The sequence below is a fragment of the Sorex araneus genome, chromosome 6, assembly GCF_027595985.1.
Source record: "Sorex araneus isolate mSorAra2 chromosome 6, mSorAra2.pri, whole genome shotgun sequence".
Classification (NCBI taxonomy): Eukaryota; Metazoa; Chordata; class Mammalia; order Eulipotyphla; family Soricidae; genus Sorex; species Sorex araneus.
In genome coordinates, this window is record NC_073307.1 from 46,059,630 (window position 1) to 46,075,741 (window position 16,112).

Consider the following 16,112-nt stretch of genomic DNA (forward strand, 5'->3'; position numbering starts at 1 on the left):
GGCTCAGAAGGAGTTAAGAAATGGACCTGGCCAATGAGTGGTGAACAAAATTGACACAAATTACTTCTGGGTTGACGATTTAATTGACTTTTAGATATCGAGAATTTAAAATTGCAAATATTTCCCACTGGATTACTTCCTAGTTGCTGGCAGAGACTATCTTATCTCCATTTATCAGGATCTGATCTTCTATCTGGGACTTCTACATTCTATTTCATCAGTTCATACTCTGCCTGTGTTATTAACTTTATTTTCCCCTTAGATAGAGGTGCAACCTACCCACTCACTGATATTGTCCCAGACTGTTCCTTTCATGAACTAACAGACAATAAACTTCTGTTGTTTCAAGATGCTCAGCTTGTATTCTTTGTCCTAATAACTCTAGCAAATGAATGCAGCTGGCAAAATAGTTATTTGCCACCAATGTATTGCTCTAGTCTTGGAGATTCCTACATCCATGTCCAGGTAGTTCATGGAATTTGACAATAGGCAAAATACCATGGTAGGTCTATCAGCTGTTAGTCTTTGCAGAATGTCAATTACCAGGCTAAGTTAATTCTTTCAGATTTTATAGCATTTCATGATGAGCCACCCCCTTCTACCACTCATTTCAGACAGTTCATTTTGATCATTTTCCCCACCTCTTCTTTCTTTTCTTAAATCAGAGAATCACAATATAACAATGGCTGAGTTCCTTGAAGAGGTGGTGGTAGGATGAATTGGGAGAGAGGGTAAAATGAGAAGGACAGCTTAGTGTGGGAGCATGAGAAGTGGGTGCATTGCAGCTGGGGTGGGAAGGTTATACCCTTCATTCACATTTCAAGGAGCAACTGACCCATGTGCCCAGCAGTTCCTGTGGACAGCCAGACAATGAAATGTCTTAGTTTGTAGAAAAGCACAAGAAACAACAGGCTCAAGAACAGAACAGAAGAGGTGCTTGTTCAGGAACTCGAGTTCTTTACTAAAAAAGTGGCAAAACCTAACTAAGACAACTGATAATAAAAAGATTAATGATTATCTGAAATTCCTCCCAACTTTACAAATGGCAAATTACATTAGTGGTGACTTTTTTTCTGAATGAAAATATTAGTGATCACCAGTGGTTTAGTATTGACATTATAAATGATGAACATTATAAATGAACATTAAAATGAACACTATAGTGATGGCATTATAAATTTTAAAAGTTTATAAAGATAGATCTAAAAAAACTTCTCCCTTCATCACTTCTAATAGAAGGCCTAACTTAAAGATGTGGTAACATCCACTTAGCATTCTTCTCCTTTATCTAATAAGATCCAAAACCTGGGGAAATCATCTCTTCTCTGTTGCCGTAGTGTTGGGGAAATAAATTATGGGACTCTGACTTTGGTTTTGTCTTGTTTGGGGGCCACACCTGGTGGTGATCAGGGCTTACTCCTGGCTTTGCATTTAGGGATCACTCCTCGTGGAGATCGGGGAAGTATAAGGGGTGCCAGGGACCAGGCCCAGTTCAGCTGTGTTCAAGGAAAGCTCCCTACTCTCTCTCTCTCCAGGTTGGTGCTCTAACTTTTGCAGTTACTAAATAACTCCATCAGGATTTCCTCTGGGGAAATCAGAAGCCACTCACTGTTATGTCAACATGCAAGACCGAAGAGCCAGCAAAGGAACCCCCCTCCCACGGCAGCCCCCAACAGAGCAGAGTACAACTGTCTCTGGAGTCTTGGCAGACACATTCCTTCTGCCTGATAGAATTTTTTTCTGTAGCTCTTCTTTAATTTAAGTAGCTCCCCCATTTATTTCTAATAAATTCCCTATTTGTTGAAGTTAATGTTATGGCTTGACATATTTCCTTTTTCCCATAACATCTTAGAACGTGACTTTATTTGGAAATGGATCTTTATCATGGCAACTGAATGAAAATGATGGCATATGAACTAACATTACTGAAACCCTCATTAAAAAGGGAAATTTGGAAACTGGAAGCTATGTGCAGAAAGAAAACAGCCATCGGGGATTTGGGCCTGAAAAATACCAAACTTCCATCTTAAGTTTGGAAGAGGCACGGGAGCATCCCTTTCCACCAAGCTGCCCAATTTGTGAATTTTACTATGAAATCTTTATTAACTAATATAATTGGATAGAGACTCTATTTATCTCTTGCAGTACAAGTATTCCACTTCAATAAAAATGATTTTGAATGCCAGACACTCCATACTTTGTTTTAAGAAACATCTTTGTTTTTCAATATACTTCCAGTTAACAGCTCTGATTATTGTATCCCTTCATCTGTCATCCCAGGGAAGGCACTGTAGCACTGTAACACTGTTGTCCCGTTGTTCATTGATTTGCTCGAGTGAGCACCAGTAACATCTCCATTGTGAGACTTGTTTTCACTGTTTTTGGCATATCAAATACGCCATGGGTAGCTTGCCAGGCTCGGCCATGTGGGCAGGATACTCTCAGTAGCTTACTGGCTCTCCGAGAGGGACAGAGGAATCAAACCCGGGTCAGCCACGTGCAAGGCAAACACCCTACCCGCTGTGCTATTACTCCAGCCCAGGGAAGGCAAATAAGGCTTAAATGAAGAGAAGTTATACTATCTCTACTGTTGATCACTTTTGAGAATAAAATGGTTGAAAACATTTGTTGAGTAAACACAGTTTCAAGAATTTTGTTTCAATTCCATGATGACATAAATTGCAGAGATGCCCTTTTTATTTACCAACACTTAATACAATGCTAAATATAGTCTGAAACCCCCCAAATGGATTAAATGGTTATCCCTATATCACTTCCTATTAAAATAAATTTCATTAAAATGTAGAACCAACTTTTGGGGGTTCTAAAAGGACCTATGTAGTAGGTTTGGGTAGAGGCTTTCTGCAGTAATAGTCTTATTTTAAGTTTCATTTCAAAAACTGGATAAATATAGTGGAGGAGGCAATGTAATTAAAGTATTGTAAACACCATATACAAAAGTTGAGAGAGAAATTTCATAAAATTATACAATGCATATGTATAAACACAGGTCTATAGATTTCCATATAAACATAATCACAAAATTTAGCTATATCTAGTGTATTTGTAAGAAATTAGAGGAAAATAAGCCTTCTTATTCTGTGTGTTGACTAGTGCACACGCTTTACATGCTGGAGTCAGGGTCAATCCCCAGCATCGTGCAATGACCGCTGAGTTATATGTGTATTTTTCACAGAGCCCGCTGGGCTTTCTCTCCCCTTCTCCCCACCATATAAAGGCTATTTAAGAGGCAAGGAATGGATCAACTTTAATAAGTGATGCTTGATGAAGGGTTTTGGTTTTTAGAGCACAGACACTAGTACATGTGCAATGGAACCCAAGAATCTGAATTTTGTACATGTTCCTAGGTAATGCTGATGTAGGCGGGTTGGAATGATACTTTGAAGACTCTGTTAATAATTTCTCTAAGAGAAGTCATTAGAATGTTTTGAACTGGAACATATCTATAATGACCAATATATTTACACGTTCTAACGAGGGAGCAGAATTACACCAAAGTTAAGAGAAAGATGGGCTTGCTCTCAGGCTAAGTGGACAGAGCTCATGGGGCAGAGCAATAGAGTCATTCCAGGGATATATTAATCTAGAGGCCTGTTCTCTAGTCCCATAATGGAAAAATACAATTTTCTTTAGTAGAAAACTTTTACAAAGTACTTAAATGAATGTTCAAATGACAAGCAAGGTTCCAGATGTCCAGGATTAACTAAGATGTAACAAGATTATTTACACAGCAATTTCTTATGCAAAACATTTTAAAGTATTTCTTTTAAAAATCCTTTTAAATCCCCTTCAGTAGACCAGTCACCAGCTTCCCAACTGCAGCCATGTGTAAATGTGTGATCAAATTGCTTTTAAATGTCTCTGGGGACACAATTTACTTTGACAACTCTTAGAAGGCAGTTGTATATTTTAAGCTCCATGCTAATCTCTTCTCTGTTCCTCCTGCAATTAAGGAAAATTCTTCCTCCTCACTTCCTGCCCTCCTATCTAAGGGAAGGCAGAAAGAGCAAATAGAACAAGTTGTAATGCTAGACTTTCCAAATTAGACGAGATTTTAGCAGTCAATTTTTATGTCTTCACATCTGGGTATCAATTCTCACTTACCTATTCATTAGCTCTGTGTTCTTTAAGATCATTGACTTAACCTCGCCTAGAACCACTTTCCTCATGTCTAAAGTAAGGATAATTGTGTTTGTATACTCATATATAATATACTATGAGAACTGATGAAATATGTTCAAGATCTCAGAAATTTCTTGCACATATCACTTGATAACTAAGCTATATTTTTACATATATTCCCTCTGATTTCATACATAAATATGCAATATGTATATACATATATATTTATATTTTTTCTGGTTAGATTTTTTATATATTATTGTAAAAAGCATTCCAATGTATTATAGAGAAGATGAAATATGGCTTAAGTGGCAGAGTATATACCTGGCATATGTTAGTCTTGAGGTTTGATCACAGGCACTTCATGGCCTCCTGAACAATATGAGGTAAATTCCCCAGAAAAATATATTTAAAAAAAAGACCTGAGAATCAGGTGCTTTTTAAATAATTTCTAGAATTGAATCATGACAATTATAATCAAATAAGGTAGAAGTCACTGGTGGCAAAATTTCTTTCTATAGTTGATTCCAAGAAACTAAAATGCAAACAAACTGGTTCTTAAAGAAAAATGAAGAAAGTGCTTAGAATGCAGTTAAGTAAAGCATCATCACAGGGGCTGTCCCATCTAAGTCTAGCCTGACATGACAGGTCTGGAGAGAGCATCCCTGATGATCATTGAGACTTAATCTCTGAACAAAGATCACCCAAAAAAGAGATGCCAACTGTAGGAGAAAGGAAATGAAGTGGCCGCTCTCTGCAACGATATAAGAATTGAATGGAATCATATAAAGAGAAATGAGGACCAAAGAGGTAGTACAGGGTTTATGGATCTTGCCTTGCACAAATTACCCCCAGGTTGGATCTCCAGCACTGCATATGGTCCCCAGGAGTGATCCCTGAACACAAAGCCAAGCTGGATGTGGTCTCAGAACCCACCCACCCCACCAAAAAACAAAAACAAAGCCCTTCTACTACAGACTTATTTGCTTTTTCACAATTTTTGATTCATGTAAATTGATTATCCCCCAGAGTTCAACTTAAGAGGGATACACATCTCCACCGCCTTCTTAGGAGCATTTCCCCATTAGCAGGATATCAACAATTTCAGTCCTAGCTCTTTCACAAATTTTTCTTTCAACTTTGGAAAAAGTCCATCGGCATACTATGTATAAGGGGATGATCAAAGCAAATTTTTGTCAAAAGTTTATAGATTCAACGGATTAAAAATTATCACAATTTCACCAGCACTCTTCCCATGCAGAGTGGGAATCTGTCTTCTTTGGGATCTGAGCTTCCTCGTATCAGTTTTGATCAATAGAGCAGCAATATTTTGCATCCATCTATTACTCATTTTTAAGATGCCATGGTTTCTCAATCATGAGAAATATAACATACATTGACATGAGAACATGTATGGAGACTGGGCACTACATGCACAAATGGAGCTGAGCCCAGCCTTGCAGACATTCTTCAAAGGCATCATATATGTGAACTGCCTTGAACCCTCCAGGTCAGGCCAGTCTCCAAATACCTATCAAATGGTTTCAGCTCTCCCAACTTCTTAATGCATAGAACTGTGACATCAAGTACATAGTAAAAGTTGATCATTTGGGGGGTGGGGGTGGGGATGTAGGGTACTAAATAACTCCAACGGAGATAAATATGTGATAATTTGAGATGATTCTGAAGTTCATTGGCTGGGTAGCAGCTGTTCCTCTAGTAAGAGATTCAGTTATGTGGTAAACCTCTAAAGAAAGACTTACCTTTCTGCTCTTAGTAACTTGTTTTGGCTATATTTTAGCTCCCCCGATCCCCTCTGAGGAAGAGAAGGAGAGAAAAGCAGAAGTTTTAAGAAAAAAACTAAAGATCTTTCCTTTTGTTTAAGGTGTTATGACTGAGAAACCTAACATGCATCAACATGAGATCATGTATGGAGACCAAGCACTACATGTACAAAAGGAGCTGAGCCTAGTCTTACAGACATTCCTCAAAGACATCATATATGTGAATTGCCTTGAACCCTCCAGGCCAGTCCGGTCTCCAACTACCTATCAAGTTAGCAACTACCAGGCACCAGGACGACAAATGGGGAAAATCCCAGCAGGGCTATTCACCCACTGGGAGCCAGGCACAGGAAGGGCAGCAGTCATGGGGCTTAGAGGGAAAGCAAAACTTTAGGGTCCAGGAAGGAAAGCCCATTGAAATTGGGGAATGGGAAGACTCTGCTGTGTCAGGGCTCTGACAGGCATCGGTTCAGATGAGCATTTGCAGGAATCACACTCCTGTGCAATCTGTGGTTTTCTTGTTTGCTATGCTGCTCTCTTACATATTGTTGATATGTAAAGTTGCAGGAAGTCTGTCTTCTGAGTCCTTCCTGAGTTTGTGCAGATGAAAATAGAAAGAATAATCAAAAGCTGTCACTGGAAGCAGTCAGGCAGGGCTTATTAGACATACACAAAGTGTCCAAGATCTATTCTATGGCTTATACGACCTGGTCCACATGCAGACAGGAAATGATTGTCTCACTACCTGTTCCAGGCTTAGCTCAAGGGGCACAGACCCTGGAAAGTTCTTTCTGGTTCCAAAAAACACAAGGAGAGGCTCCTTTCTCCCTAAGATCTGGTTTAGCTCTCCAACTCTACCCTGGTTTGTTATCTCTCTCTCTCTATCTCACACACACACACACACACACACACACACACACACACTGTATCACTGTTGTCCTGTTGCTCATTGATTTATGTATATATGTGTGTATGTGTGTGTATGGGAGAGCCTGGCAAGCTCCCTGTGGCGTATTCATATGCCAAAACCAGTAAAGATGATGGGTCTCATTCCCCTGACCCTGAAAGAGCCTCCAATGTAGCACCACTGGGAAGGACGATTTAAGACAGGCTTCTAAAATCTCAGGCTAGGACGAATGGAGAGGTTACTGAGACTGCTCAAGAGAATTGATGATCAATGGGATGATGATGATATATATGTATATCACATATATATGTGATATATGTATCAATATATACACACTCACATATATGTGTATATCACATATATGTGATATGTATCACATATATACACACACACAAATATATGTGTGTCTGTGTGGCACAGCATGCCTCTCATTATATTATAATTTCCCACTTTCCTCTCTGCAATAACTATTCCTAACTACACCCTACCCCATTTATTGAAAACTCCTGATGTATAGTCTATGGAATATCTAATTCCACAGTGACCCACCAAGGTATCTCATTTTAAATAACTGGAACCAAAAGAGCTCAATCTACTTGCCTGACATCATATACACAGGATATGGCAGAGCTTGAAATTACACCCACACCCATCAAAATCCATGCCCTGGTAATGGTGGTAAAAAAGTGTGACTGGGCAGAGGTGACACCATCTAAGACTAAAGATGCACTAGGAAGTTCCCTCAAAGCTTTCTGAGGTGTCATGGTGACTGTCCACAGACTCAGATGAGCCTCAACCCTAAGGGTGCCTGCAAAAAAAAAAACCCAGGTATGTGAGACCCATGACTGAAATCTCCAGGCTCACTTGAAGAGGGAATGGGCCTTCTCCCCCCCATCTCCCAAGTTTTCCAGTAGCTTAGGAGTCACCTCCAGAAACTGCTTCCGGTGTCATATAATCTTATCAATTGCCAAGCCCAAGAGACTCAGAAAAAAGCTCCTGGAAGAGAGCAACATAGGCCTCACCCATGAGTGAATCTGCTCTATAATTCTCTTCTAAATTTTAGAATTCCTGGAACAACATCTCATACTCTACACCACTGATGTACCAAGCTTTGGGGGTAACAAGTTGGATTTGGGATTTGGGGTGGAAACATTCTAAATATGGTGGTGGGAAGGTGCAATGGTGGTGGGATTGGTGGTTTAATATTAATTGTAGTGAATTATTGTAAACAACTCTATAAAATTAAATGAAATTTAGAAATAAAAAAAGCTGTCTGAGCTGAGAACACATGAGGAAAAGGGACTTATTTAAAGCTAGACCAAGAGATATAATAATAAACAGGAAAATGACTAAGAAGTCACTGCAATCATCTATAAATGGAACAAGGAAAATATGAATAAAGAGAAAGGCGAATTTGAAAGATATTTGGCATGCAGCTGGTCACAGCAGATAAGTAAAGGATGACCTCAAAGAACAACGCTTACATGACTAAAAGCTGACTAATAGATGTACCTTTGATGTACAAAGTATAAGAGAAATACTTTTACGATGGAAATTTCCACTTTGAGCACATTGGGCTGAGAAAACAGACAAATACACAAGGCAATATTGAACAGGCAAGTAGAGAGGACCTCAGGGCTCAGCATGGACCGGCAGGGGAGCCGAAGAAGAGAGGAGAATAGAGTGATAGATGAGGCCACAGGATAAGTAAGCATTCCAAAGAGGGGAGAGGAGAGGCCCAGGAGTAGTGAATAGTAGTTGGGTCCAGTCTTAAAGGACAAACAGGGGATGCAACAGGGAAAAAACTGACAGTGTGGGGAGTCACCCACAGTAGCTACTAGGAAGTTGTATTCAAAAGAGAAAACATAATGAGATAATCCTTGTAGCTAAAACCTACTGAGTGTTTACTCGGGACACTGGTTTACATTTTCTGTGTGCACTCAGTAATTTACTCATCAAAAATTCCAGTAGAATACATTATTATTAGCACCTTTTACTAATGAGGAGAAGGGACATAGAAAATTGCAGTAGCTCCCTCAAAATCATACACATTAATAACCAGTCACGGTGGGTAGTTCCGAACCATTTGCTGCATAGTTCTTGACTCATTGTTAACCATTTGCTAAAAATGTAAAGAAACTAACATCAAAGCTATGTAGAACAGTTCATCTGTTGGAACATTCTAGGCTTAGCAAACCGCACAAGGCATCTATAAGAACACAGATACACAATGGCCACTCAACATCTTTATTGCAAACCACAACACCTAATCAGAGAGAGAGAACAAAAGGGAATTCCCTGCCATAGTGGCAGGGTGGGGTGGGGGGAGACGGGACTGGGGAGGGGGGGAGGGATGTTGGGTTTACGGGTGGTGGAGAATGGGCACTGGTGAAGGGATGGGTTATCGAACTTTGTATGGGGGAAGCATGAGCACAAAGATGTATGGATCTGTAACTGTACCCTCACGATGACTCTCTAATTAAAAATAAACTAAAAAAAAAAAGAACACAGATACAGGTGAGGTGGAGAGTGATCTTCAAGAAGATGATAGATGAGGCTGAGAAAGACAGCTAAAGCAATTATTATGCTTATTAATTAGATGAGTGAAAAGTGCTATGCTTGCCCTGAAAGTTATATGTTTCCAGGGGAAAAGACAATAAATCTTTAGTAATGAAATACAGCTAGTGAGTGGAGAGCGAGAGATGTCTTGCCTGAGGAGTGGAGAAGCAGAGACACTAAACACAGACAGGAATGGAGACCACGAGAATTGCAAACTCAGAAAATGACACCAGGGAACGTGAAAAAAGCACTATAAGAAAAGAGAAGAATTTAGTTGACAATTGTCAAAATCTCTGGGAAATTTGCATGTGCTGTTTTCTGGATCTGTCTTCTCAATGGTCCCTATTTTTCCCCCTTCCAACGTCTGCCTCCCCCATAGACCCGAGCTTTACCTGCACTTTCCTGTTCTGGACTATGCATTCCAGGAGCAACTCTGGCTTTTTTATATGTTATTGCAAAGGTGGGCTGGAGCAATAGCACAGCGGTTGGGCTTTCGCCTTTCATGCGGCCAACCCGTGTTTGATTTCTCCGCCCCTTTCGGAGAGCCCGTCAAGCTACTGAGAGTGTGGAGCCCGCACGGCAGAGCCTAGCAAGCTACCTGTGTGTATTGGATATGCCAAAACCAGTAACAATAAGTCTCTCAATGAGAAATGTTACTGGTGCCCGCTTGAACAAATCGATTAGCAATGGAATGACAATGACAGTGACTGCAAAGGTGGCTAATTTTACTCTGATTTCCTGTATTCTGCCTTTTTTTTTTGCTTTTGGGGTCACACCTGGTGATGCACAGGGGTTACTCCTGGCTCTGCACTCAGGAATTACTCCTGGAGGTGTTCAGGGGACCATATAGGATGTTGGGATTCAAACCCAGGTTGGCCACGTGCAAGGCCCTACACACGTGCCCTACACACTGTGCTATCACTCGGTAGAGTGTTTGCCTTGAACTCGGCCGACCCGGGTTCGATTCCTCTGTCCCTCTCAAAGAGTCAGCAAGCTACCAAGAATATCCCACTAACATGGCAGAGCTTGGCAAGCTACCTGTGGCATATTCCATATGCCAAAAACAGTAACAACAAGTCTCACAATGGAGACGTTACCAGTGCCCACTCGAGCAAATCAATGAACAAAGGGACAACAGTGATACAGTGCTACCTGTATTCTGCACAAGACTAAAAGCTCTAAGATTCAAGACTTTCTCTAGTTGTTCACTTTTGTACTTCCAGAGCTCGGTTCAGCTCCTGGCAATTTAAAAATGCTCAATAAATATATGATAAAGTTTCTCTAGCATGAAATTCAACTCAACAAACAGTAGATTGTGTGAATAGCATATATCTGTCTTTAAAGCACAAGAGAGAAGGGGGAACTTAAAACAAGCTTTTCTTGTAGAAAAACATTCCTATGCTGTTGGGAAACAAATGTACATGTGTTATACAAGTTCATGATGATAGACACTTTTCATTTACACGTTACAAAACTGAGTGGTGCTCCAGGGAGATCATTACAAAATGCACACACACTTATCTATAGCACAGAGCAGAATACGCAACCTTTGAGTGAGAATTGTATGTTTTACACATCAACCTGCATTAAAAGATATCTGTCACTGAGAAGATGTCGGAAGGTTTTTGAGGATAAAACACATCATGTTCCTGGGCTGCCAAGCGGAAAAGCAATGGATCAGCTGGGCATATTAAAGAGAAAATGTGACAAAGCAGCAGAGAACACTGTCTTCAAAAATTTGAGACAGAGTTTTTTCTAAAGGGCATTACATTTGATGCTGTATATTGGACAAAGTACAGCATAATAAGAAACAGGAAGCCAGCATGGTGACAGGCCTGGAAAATATGCAGAAAGCCAGTGGAATGTTGCACAGAACAGATGCAATGGCACATCTCTAGCTTGTGGTGGAAGCTTCCTAAAGATGCCAGTCAGTCCTTCAGCTGGCTTATTAGAAGATGAGTTCTTGTCTTCTTGTCTCCAGAACACACTTCTCTGCACCAGGCACTGCCATTCTCCTGACTATGTGGTCCTACCACTGCTGGCAGCAAGGAAACTCACCTGTGCCCAGAAACCAGGATATACCATCTCAGCCCACGACTAGCATTCCGGGCAAAGCCAACTAAAGGTCTTCCATGTGAAACAGGATTTAAGTTTTTTTTCCTCTAGACTCACGAGTTAAGGACATTCAACTCATATGCTTCTGATTTCCTAGATATAGCCTGATAATGAAAGCAACAACAAGAAAAACAATAGAATAGGCAGGGCTAGACAGATAGTACAGGAGGTAAGGTGCTTGTCTTGCATGCGCTACTTTGATCCCTCACACTCTGCATGGTCTCCTAAGGACCAATAGTGGTCACTCCTGAGCGAATAGCCAGGTCTAGCCTCTGAGCACTGCCAGGTGTGGCCCGAAGTTCTCAGATAAAAGACTCTTCTTGGAAGTGCCCTGGAATTCAACAAGTGTTAACTTCCAGCAAAAGGAGAATTAATGATGAAAACATATTATTACAATTAATAAAATTGGTCGTTTTCTTACAAAAATCCAACTGACCATCCAGGTTGGTCATCACCAACCTCTATAGCCACTGTTAATGATCTGTTGTAATTTTATCCAATATTCACATTATTTCTCTCAGTTTTTATATCTATCTCTGTTTATCTCTTTTCCTTTATTTTGAATATATTCAGAATCAAACATCTGTATGACTTTTTTCACAAGAACAAAATTATTCTCATGATTACAGTTTGAAGCTTGCTTTTTTTCATACCATAAACCAATATACCCATCATATCACTCTAGCACAACACACATAGCTGTTCCTCATACGTTTAATGGATGCATTATATTTTCTTTATAAAAGTAATACTCTACTAGAGATACTTGGTTCATTTTTATTCACCATAAAATCTTAGGTTGAAAATAATCAATAGCATGGTAATGTTTTGATGCATTTGCCAGCTTCCCATGACCCATACACCATGACACCTATATTTTTTAGTTTGCTTTGGAATTGTTTTTAGTGAGGCAATAAACACTTGCTAGTAGGATTCAATTCTCAAAACACCAGGAAGCACCATGGATGGAGACTAGAAGTTAGGCCTACACATTTTATATTAATGACATGCTGGATGTCATGTTAGCTGGATCCAAGCATCTGCTATGTGGGTGGGATCAAAAATCACAGTGAGTTTTCTTGTCGGAGAAGCTCTACTCATTCTCAGTGCACCCCAGACTCCCAGCAACATTAGAGAGGAGAACAGGACATTTTTCCCGGGGCCAGATATGGCACCTGTTTGAGACACTCCCTCTGTGCTTTGGCCCCATCCAGCTGCCAAACTTGGATGGATACAGTCAAAGCAGAAGCAGGATGATGAGTAAAATCAGACTCCACTGTACAAATGTTCATGGCGTTCCTTCAAGCTCCATGAGAACATCACCCTTGGGACGGGGAACGTAGAGACATTTGGAAATTCCCTAAGCTCCCAGAGACAAATAAAATAATCACTGGAATTTATGAGCCTCCCCACCTGCCCATCAGAGGAGAAATGGAATTACTGGCCTTATTGCTGTAAAAGAAAATGTGTCCAACATTTCATTTGTTTACCCAATACCCAGATCAGGACTTTTGCCATTATTAGCTAATTGCCAATCACCTCAGTAAAAAGTAAGCTCCCTGAGGGTTTAGACCTTGTTCTCATTTATATTTTTGTACCTTTTCCTACCTGGAGAAAGACAGTGACCTTTAAGAAAAAATTAGTGAGTATATTTTAATCACAGTTGCACTCAAGTATACAAAAACAGATGAGAAGAGGTGTGTTTTGTCACACAATTTCTCTTGAACAAATGAGCAAACTGAGGATTGAACTAAAATCTGAAAGACACAGAAGAAAAGAAAAAGAAAAGGGTATTTCCAGGTAGAGGGAAGGGCCAAGGCCTCTGTGGCTGAGCAGAAAGCACTGGCCTGCAGCAGTTGATTTGGGAGATGGATTGGCAAAGGGTGTGAAATGAGGCCTGAGACATGGACGGGAAATGGACAATTCAAAACCCTGTGTGCAAATGTGTGTGTTCTTGGTCCCCAGAGCAATGAATAGCCACGGAAAGGCTTTAAGCAAAGGACCAAAGGATCAGAGTTACATTTGTCACTGAGAGTTATGAGATCTTAGAAGTGGTGAGTGGATTTGAGGAATTTAAAATAGATCTTTCTGAGAACTCTCAGAAAGTTGTTGCAGTGACTTATGCAAGAGACTTCATTAGCTCGGGTTAAGCTATCAAGATTTAGAGAAATAGAGTAGGATGTATTTAGGAAGAGAAATTATGAACTTGTCATAATTTCAATGCAGGGGATAAAGAAAGACCACACTAAGAATAGCTCCCTGGTTTGTGGATGATGAAGCTCCTAGAACAGCTGTTCAATGAGAAGGAATATCAATTTGGTAAGAAAGATCATGGAAGGTAAGGACAGTCGTAAGAACTGAAAGGGGCATCACAGACACTGGGCTGAAACCAAGCTGGACCAGAGCTGTGCTTAACTCAATGATCTAATGTTATCCTACAACTGCAATCCTAGAAAATAGGCACTAGGGACTGGAGGGACAGAATAGCAGGTAGGGCATTTGCCTTGCACGCAGATGACCCAGGTTTGATTCCCAGCATCCCATATGGTCCCCCGAGCACTTCCAGGAGTAATTCCTGAGTGAAAAGCCAGGAGTTACCCCTGAGTATGGCTGGGTGTGACCCAGAAAAAAAAATAGGCACTAGTTATCACTCTCTCTTTCAGAGATAACAGCACTGAGAACAGCAAAGAAGTAGCAACTAACTGCCACTCCTTTTTTTTTTAAATTTATTTTACTGAATCACAGTGAGATATAGTTATAAACTTTCATGCTTGAGTTACAATCACACAATGATCAAACACCCATCCCTCCACCAGTGCACATTCCCTAATTCCCCACCACCAATGTCCCCAGTTTATCCCTCTTTCCCACCCTCCCCCTGCCTCCATGCCAGACAATTTTCCCCATACTCTCCTCTCTCTACTGTAGGGCATTATGGTTTGCAATACAGATACTGAGAGGTTATCATGTTTGCTCCTTTTTCTATTTTCGGCACACATCTCCCATCGTGACTGATCCCTCCAACCTTCATTTTCTTAGTGACCCTTTCTCTATTCCAGCTATCTTCTCCCTCCCCAGTCATGAGACAGGCTTCCAACTATTCATTTGTGGAGTATAAAATAACATAATATGAGGCTGACACTCAAGGACAGTAGACACAAGGACCAGGAAGACTGCTAACTGCCACCCTTGGAGTTGAATATGATCAGAGGTCAGGTCTAAACCTAAGTATCTTCAGTTTTAAAGGAGATGGCCTCAAGATGGCCCATTGTGCTTCATGACAACTCAAGTCTACTCAGGAACATTTTATTTTAAAAGAAATTGATCATTCACCTGAACAGCAAATCTTTCTCAGATTTTTTAGCCCTTCTTTCAGGGGTGCCCAGACTAAAGCTCTCTATCTATGGGAAGATTAGTGACTCTCTAATTTCCTCATTTCCCTTGCTTTGCCCAGACCTCTCCATTACTGCCAGTTGCTATGATCCCACCAGTTTTTTTCTGTAATACCTTTCATCTCACTACTCATAATCATCTACAAACCACCTTGTAGGATTCTTGTTTATTTTTTAATTATTTCTGTTTTATTTTGCCTAATATGAACTTTCATATGGCACATACCAACTATCTTAAAAAGTTTTAGGGGCTGAAGCGATAGCATTGTGGATAGCACCTTTGCCTTGCACAGAGCTGACCTACGTTCAATTCCTGGCACTGTATATGATCCCTCAAAGAAGACAATGATGCAATTCATTAAGATTTCTCCCCATCAAGGATGAAGGTAAAAAGATACAAAATTATTATGCAACATGAGTGAAAGACTGGACTGGAGTTCAAGATTCATACCATCACTGAGGGTTTTAGAATCCCCTTTAACTTTCTGGAAGAGAGACTACACCTTCACAATACACACACCCAAATCAGAATGTTCAACTTTTTGTATAAACAGGTTCAGGAGAAAGTCATCTTCAAACATAGAAAACTGTCACTCTGAACTTCTGAGCTCTCTCTCAGGCAGATTATTGTTTGCTCCTGCACAGCTCCCTCAAGATTTTCTTAGAGTCAAATTTTCATGGCAAAATTTGATTGCCTCTGCTTCTTACCCTCCAGATTGTAAGCTCCTGACAGGTTCGCTCCAGGCTTTGCTAATCTCTGCCTGAAAGGCCTTGGAGAATGGCTAATAGAAAAGGACTCTTGGCAAAGGATAGGGAGTAAGCGAGTAACCAGGTTTACCTTCGGGGCATTTGCTTTTTCTATGGGTTTTAAAGGCACAGCCTTCTGGCTCCTGTGCACGCGCTGTCCTTACCTATCCAGGGAGATGCAGCAGAGGTGGAAGATGGACGCTGTCGTGAGCAGGACATCCAGAGAGGTCCGCACCAGGCAAAACATCTCTCCATAAATCCACATGTCCTGAACCAGCTCGATGGCACCAAAGGGCATCACCAGCACCGATACCAGCAGATCCGCGAAGGCAAGGGATACAATAAAATAATTGGTCTTTATTTTCCTAGGAGTGAAAAGATGTAACAGAGGAAGGCAGGGAAAGGAGGAGGAAGAAGGGTGGGGAGAAAGAAGCGAGAAGACAAAGGGAAAGAGGGAAGCAAATA

General features: G+C 40.6%; 1 protein-coding gene across 5 annotated transcripts in view; it reads right to left on the reverse strand.

Moving 5' to 3' along the window:
• Window positions 1-16,112, reverse strand: part of HTR4 (5-hydroxytryptamine receptor 4) — a 210,323-nt gene that overhangs the window by 85,941 nt on the left and 108,270 nt on the right. For all 5 annotated transcript variants that reach the window (XM_055142395.1, XM_055142394.1, XM_055142393.1 and 2 more), the window contains exon 4: window positions 15,812-16,012. In XM_055142395.1, the coding sequence (XP_054998370.1) occupies window positions 15,812-16,012 (201 nt within the window). The remainder of the gene's footprint in view (window positions 1-15,811; window positions 16,013-16,112) is intronic.